Genomic DNA, 7201 nt, shown 5'->3' with positions numbered 1-7201 from the left:
GAAGAAGAAGAAGAAGAAGAAGAAGAAGAAGAAGAAGAAGAAGAAGAGAAACCTTGACAGGATGGGGAATCAGGAACAAGAAGGGAAAGAAAGTAAGATAAGGTGTTGAGAAATTACTCCTATGGGTCACATGGAAAGTCCAGTAGGGCAAAATTGATCTCAATACCCAAGTACCTGTATATCTTATTTCCCAGTTGCATGTTAAAAAAAAATTATAGATAGATAGATAGATAGATAGATAGATAGATAGATAGATAGATATAGATATGTATATATATATATACATATTAAACATTTGATTTTAAAACTTTGGGTTGCAGATTCTTTCCCATCCTCCCTCATCACTCACCCTTACTGGGAAGATAAGCAATTCAATATAGGTTGTACATATGCAACTATGCAAAACATTTCCATAGTGGGTATATTGTAAAAGATTGACTATATTTCCCTCCATCCTATTCCACCCCCTACTTGTTCTATTCTCTACTTTGACCCTGTCCCTTTTCAAAAGTGGGTGCTTTCAACTTCCCTCTACCCCAACCTGCTCTCCTCTCCATCATCCCTCATCTCATCCCCTTCCCCCCTACTCTCCTGTATGGCCATATACCTTATTTAGCATGTATGTCATTCCCTGACTAAGCCAAATTCAATGAGAGTAAAGTTGACCCATTCCCTTTGGCATTCCTGTTCTTCCCCTCCATTGTAACAGTTTCCCCTTGCCTCTTCCATGTGAGATAGTTTACCCCATTCTGTCTCTCCCCATCTCCTTTCATTGTATTCCTCTCTTACATCTCAATTTCACCTTTTAAGTATCTTCCCTTCCTATTCAACTGATCCTGTGCCCTCTGACTATGTGTGTGTATATATATATACATTATGTACATATATACATTCACATATGTATTCATATGCCCATATACTGTCCTATATAGACATATGTATGTGTATATACATATATATACACATACCTTAATATTCCCTTCAATTATTCTCATACTGAGAAAGTTTCATAAGTTACGATTATCATTTTTCCATGTAGAAATGTAAATAGTTCAATTTTGATAAGTTCCTTATGATTTCTTTTCTCTGTTTACCTTCTCATGCTTTGCTTGCTTCTTGTATCTGAATGTCAAATTTTCTATTCAACTCTGGTTTTTTCATCAAGAATGCTTGAAAGTGCTCTATATCATTGAATGACCATATTTTCCCCTGAAACATGATACTCAGTTTTACTGGGTAAGTGATTCTTGGTTTTAATCCCAGCTCCCTTGACCACCAGAATATCATATCCCAAGCCTTTCAATCCCTCAGTATAGAAGATGCCAGATCCTGTGCTATCCTGATTGTGTTTCCACAATATTCAGATTGTTTCTTCTTAGACTTCAGTCAGGTTGTTGACTCTCCCATGATTTCTGCATCATTCTCCTTTCTCTTCCCAATTTTACCTACACTTCACTTATTTGGTTTTTAAAATCCTTCTTAAGCTCCTCTATTGCCTGTAACTGATCATATTTTTCTTGGAAGCTTTTGGTGCAGGAGTTCTGACTTCATTGTCTTCCTGGATTACATGCTGTAATGGGAATGCAAATTTGGAAGATCTTCCCTGCCCCTAGGCTAAAGTGCACCTGGAGCCTGGGGTGGGAGGCATGTTTTTCAGTAGATACTTCTTGATTGGCCAGTGAGTAAACAAGGTTGTTACATTCTCTGAGCCAGGAGAAGGCTATATAAGCCCTGATGTGTAGCTTTGTTTTGGGGGCTCACTTTGAGAAGTGTTCTGTGATTTGATCTGTATTCTGGGAAGCCATTGTCCAGGGCCCCTCCGGCTTTGAAAAAAAGACCCAGATGTGGAAACCCAGATGTTGACTGGGTATGGATGTAATGGTTGGACAGTTTGGAAATCTGTCTACTTGATCTGTTTCTGTCTTGATAATTCTGCCTGTATACTTTGAAGTTCAGGGTGCTGACCTTTTTCCCCTAAACAAGGTAAATGATATATATGTCTGACTGATTAAAGTAAGCTTGTTAACCCATTTTGAGTTGCTTTCCTTTATCAAAGCAGATCCAAGAACCTGTGGTAGCAGCAAACCCTGAGGACGCTGGGGTGCTTGCTGCTACACATGCTTTGATCCTTTTTCTCCCCAAAAAAAGGAGTCCAAAGTCAGATTGTTCTGCTTTCTTTGCTTCCTTTGCTTGCTCATGTTGCCACTTGTAGCAGCAAGCACCCCAAGCGTCCTCAGGATTTGCCGCCCATACAGGTTCTTGGATCTGCTTTGTTAAAGGAAAGCAACTCAAAATGGGTTAACAAACTTACTTTAATCAGTCAGATGCATATCATTTACCTTGTTACCATGATGTTACCATCATGGGATACTGACACTGAATCAATCACAGATATGGACAAGAAGGTCAGAGGGGGAAGGTAGAAAGTCTTGCCAAATTGTTTCTCAATTAACCATACCTGCACTCTATGGTTGAACTGGGTCCAAATTTTAATGTGAAGAGAAAAATCTCAATTACAGTTGAAAAACTGAATAGTGATCCCAACCAGTTTCCTGAAACAAAAGCCCATCTTTTGGTTGGTTGAAATTGTAATGGCAAGCAAAGAAGTACTTAAATCCTTGTTTCAGCTATTTATTTATTTAGCACCTTGTTTCAGTTCAAGTTTCTTTTAAGCCTTGCCCATGATTATATCAAGTCTTTGTTAAGAAACAGAGTTTGTGAACCCCACAGTGGGAGGAACTTGTTGATGCAACAGGAAGGGGCGGAACAGGGAGGAGCTAATGACCATATATAAGGAGAAGCCCAAGCTGGGAAAAAGCAGAATTGAGAAAGGGACCTTTATTGTGGCCAGGCACTCTGTTTTTCTGTTTTGTGTGTTGATTTTTGTTTGTGATACTTTGTACAGAAGCTCTGGGACTTTACTGGAAGCCCTGAAAGAGGATTTTCTGGTTGTCTGTTTACAGAAGTCCTGGAAGAGGATTTTGGAGGCCCTAGGACTATACTGACCATTTCTGTTGAGTTCTCAGACTTTATTTGTGGGTCTGTGTTGATTTCACAGGCAGAAAGTGAATTGATGATGGTGCCAGCGATGTGCATAAATGTTGTTTTTGCCTCTGTTAAGCTTTGTCTTCCCAGAATCAGAAACTGTGAAGGACTTGAGGTGGACTGGACACTGTAAGCTTCAATATGGAATGGAAACTGGACAAGGAACTGAGAATTACCTACCTTTGAATCCAAGTGACAGTTGGGTAGATTCAGGCAGGAGCTGGGACCATGGAATCTGAGAACCAGCCTCAAGTCAAGATGAAAAGACCTCTCCTTGGGTACTTAGTGCTGACTGAGGAAATTATAAATTACTGTGGCCTAGGGGTAAGAGAACCTTGTACTCTGCACCTTGTACCTCTTAAGGATGATTGAGTTAAGGATGATTAGAAACGAATCTCCAATCAAGAAGAAAGAGACTTTTTTGACATTAGAGATTAAGACAATGTGACATAGGGGTGGAGAACTTTGACCTTTGTACTTCATTTCTCTTAAGGATGCTTGCTACTAAAGGATGATTGAGTTAAGGACTTACTGAATAATATCTTTTGCTTAAAACTTTGTGGCCACTTTAGTGATAAGTTGTTACATTATAACATTGTGAATGCTGTACTTTGGTTTCTGTGATTAATTTACTGTTGAATAAATAGAGATTTCACTATACTATGCTATCAGAAACTTAGATCTGTTCATGGCAGCAGTCCTCTGGAGAGCTGCTCATGCTTGTCTTTACAGAAATGTAGAAGATCTTGCTTCAAAGATGGGTTTGAATTTGACGATTTCTGAGACCTTACATTCTGTGATTGCAATGCCATGAGAAAATGGTGTGTTGAATCTTTGCTAATGTTGGTAGTATTTATTGAAAGGACCTAAAACCTCCCACTTTCACAAGAGATAGGAAATTAGGAATAATGTCAGCTATTAATCTTGAGACAAGAAGCTCCAAGCTGGACTTTTTCAGCTTTCAGCATTTCTAATTCCAATTCCGGTGAACAATTTGCTTAGACTACACACCAAATTTGGACCAAGTCAAGATCCATAGAGATATGCTAGTCTACCATAAAAACCAACAACCGAATATTCAGGCTCTGAAGGATCAGTAACCTCATTATCTATCACTTCTACCATACAAAAAGCACAAAATGCCCTCATGTGTGGATTTTACTAAGAAATGTCTCTATTAACAGACCTGATTTGCATGTCATTGTTTGGGTCTTTTTCTGAAGAAGAAAAAAGAGTGGGGGAAGTGAGGGCTTTGAGTCAAATCCTCAGGGTCAAGATGATCATTTTTATTCCTTTTTTCACATAATACCACCATAAGTTCAGGAGAGAAGTGAGGACTGACCAGTCATCATATACATCCCATTCATTATCCTCTCATACATACTACTGTCTAATCTGATGTATTTGCTCATGGATAGACTCAATATCAAATTTCTCTTTTTGATACTTCTTATTCAATCTTTAAACAGATACTGCTCCAATATCTTTAGTCACCCCTTCCCTCTGCCTCATTCATCATCATTCTGCTGTCATGTTGGTTTGGAGTCCTTGCCCTTTAGGGGGAATTTATTTCTAGTGGGTTCAAGATTCTCAATTTAACAACCTTCTGATTCTAAACTCCTGACCCTTTGCAAAAGTTCTTTAGTGTTTTTGTGTCCCTGTACTAGACAAGTGGTTATAATATTTCAAACTGTATAAACCCAGTATTATGGAATAAGAATTGTGCTTTTCATTGACATTTCAGAATATCATTCAGACATTTATTTTTAGAAAGAGGCATAACAAGTGTTCCAGAGACAAAGATCAAATGCCTATCAAGTTCATTGGCTAATTCCTGTTACATAAATGAGTCAAGATTTAAACCTTTGTCTCTGAAGGGAGAACATGGTGATCACTCGAATGCGGATCTCCTTAGTCTTCACTCCATAAACGATGGGGTTCACTACAGGGGGCACTAAGAGATAGATGTTAGCCAAGAGAATATGGACATAAGGAGATACATGGTGACCATATCGGTGAGCCAGAAAGGAGAAGAGTGCCAGTGAATAACTGAGTACAATAATGGTGATATGGGCTGTGCAGGTGTTTACTGCTTTGACCCTGGCCTCCTTCCCAGGCAGCCTCAGGACAGCCCTGAAGATAAGAATGTAGGAAGTAGAGATGAAGGAGATATCACACCAACACAAACTCAGGATAACAGCCAAACCATAGAACTTATTGACTCGAGTGTCCCCTAGAGCCAGTTTCACCACTGCCATGTGCTCACAGTAAGAATGAGCTATTACTGTGGAGTGGAAAGATGTGAGCCTCAGTTTGATAAGGATGGGACAGAAGGAGATGAGAAGCACAGCCCTCAAAACTACCACAACTGCAATTCCTAGCAAGACTTGTGGGGTTAGGATAGCTGTGTACCTCAGGGGACGGCATATGGCTACATAGCGATCCAATGCCATGGCTACCAGGATCCCAGTTTCAAACCCTGCCAGGGCATGCACAAAGAACATTTGGGTCAAACAGACATTGAATTCAATCTCTCTGAGGTTGAACCAAAGGATGGCCAAGGTTTTAGGGAACAGGACAGGAAAAATACCAAGGTCGTTGATGGCCAACATTGCCAAGAGAAGGTACATGGGTTGATGAAGTGACGGATCCCTCCAGATGACAGACAAGATGGTACAGTTCCCCATAAGAGCAAGGAGTATCATGATGCAAAATGGTATCCCCATCCACTGCTGCACAGACTCCAGACCAGGGACTCCCAATAGGGTGAAATATAGGGGGTTGACAAAGGTAACATTGGAGTCTTTCATATTGTACATGTCACCTGGAGTGAAAGAACAAAAGATTAAGTGGAAGAGAAGGAAAAGGTTATCAGGGGATAAGAGAGTAGGTGAATCCATTTAAAGGTCTATCATTGAGACATATGGTGCCACATAAGACTCAGTTATGGGAAACTTAAGGCACTAAAAGATAAATACAATACTTAGGGCACTCTACAAAATGTTCCCTTTATTGAAAAGGAGAAAGAAAGTGACCCCTTCCCCTTCTCAAAAATTTATTCAGCATCTCCAAATAAGGGAGCTTTTTTTTTTACATGTTAGGTGCGATTTTTTAAATTATGGATAAAAAAATATCTATTTGGACACCTAGTCTCCAATTTATTTTACTACTATCTCTGAGATGTGCTCTTAAAAGGGGGGAAATGGTACATGTTGTATCTACATACATACTCACATACCTCTCCAGTAGACTGTAAGCACATGGAGGGCAAGGACATTATTGATTGTGGTTTTATGATCCCCAGTGATTAGCACACTACATTATAGATAGCAGGCATTAATAAATATTTATTAAATAAAATTTTTAAGAAGAAAAAAATAGCCTGATAGTCCTAGTATTTGCTTCAAACATCATCTAACCTGCATCCAAACTCCTACAGTATAATTCAATCATTGACATGATTCTTACAAAGAGCATCTATACTGTAGGATCTAGTCTGCCCTAGCAAGGCTAATTGCTTTGTGCTAGTGTATCCTGTAACCATGAGGAAGCACTTGGCATATCACAAGGACCGACCATCCTGCTCATTTCCCATACAGCTCACTCTTCAGTCTGCCTCACCTAGAAGTTTTCCCTCATTCTTGCCTGACAATGACTCCACTCAGGGCCTGATTAGATGAGATTTGGTTCCATGTCATTAGAAATCCCAGTCACCTTGCTCCCTTCTCCCTAGCATCTAGCCTGCCCCCATCCCCAACCCTAGTTTTAAATTTTTCCTTTATGTGTTTTCTTCCTCCATCAGAAGGTAAGCTCTTTGAGAGTAGGGACTATCTTGTTTTCTTGGTTTTCTCTCTCCAGCACTTAAAACAGAACCTCATATACAGTAAGCACTTAATAAATGCTTGCTCTATCTAGTGGGGAACATTGACCAAAGTGGTGGTCCAAGGTGGAACTTCAGACAATAGGATTTAGGGAGATATTAAGGGTCAGAGCAACCATTTGGTTTTTATTAAATATGCCCTTAGGGAGTGTTATCCCAGGCCCCTGGGTTTCCAACTTGGATACTGTCACTTCCAATGTGGCCACTTCCAAACACAATATCAATTCTACCCTTCATTTGTCCCATATTTCTTCATAAAGAACCCCCAACACACTG

At 39.7% G+C, this 7201-nt stretch overlaps 1 protein-coding gene across 1 annotated transcript; it reads right to left on the bottom strand.

Annotated features, from left to right (window-relative positions):
• Positions 1–4895: 4895 nt before the first annotated feature.
• LOC138176901 (olfactory receptor 52A1-like) lies at positions 4896–5864 on the bottom strand. Its single transcript, XM_069107835.1, has one exon. It carries the CDS (start codon positions 5862–5864, stop codon positions 4896–4898), a length of 969 nt encoding a protein of 322 aa, XP_068963936.1.
• Positions 5865–7201: the final 1337 nt, after the last annotated feature.

Source organism: Petaurus breviceps, unplaced genomic scaffold, assembly GCF_028583685.1.
Source record: "Petaurus breviceps papuanus isolate PSGF00001 unplaced genomic scaffold, PetGlider_PUasm1.0 90294, whole genome shotgun sequence".
NCBI lineage: Eukaryota > Metazoa > Chordata > Mammalia > Diprotodontia > Petauridae > Petaurus > Petaurus breviceps.
The sequence above is the reverse complement of the archived record's forward strand: the minus strand, read 5'-3'. Positions and strand labels throughout refer to the sequence as shown.

Bases quoted from the DNA above. Each gene is read 5' to 3' on its own strand.
- LOC138176901 (XM_069107835.1), bottom strand. From the start codon at position 5,864: ATGTACAATATGAAAGACTCCAATGTTACCTTTGTCAACCCCCTATAT.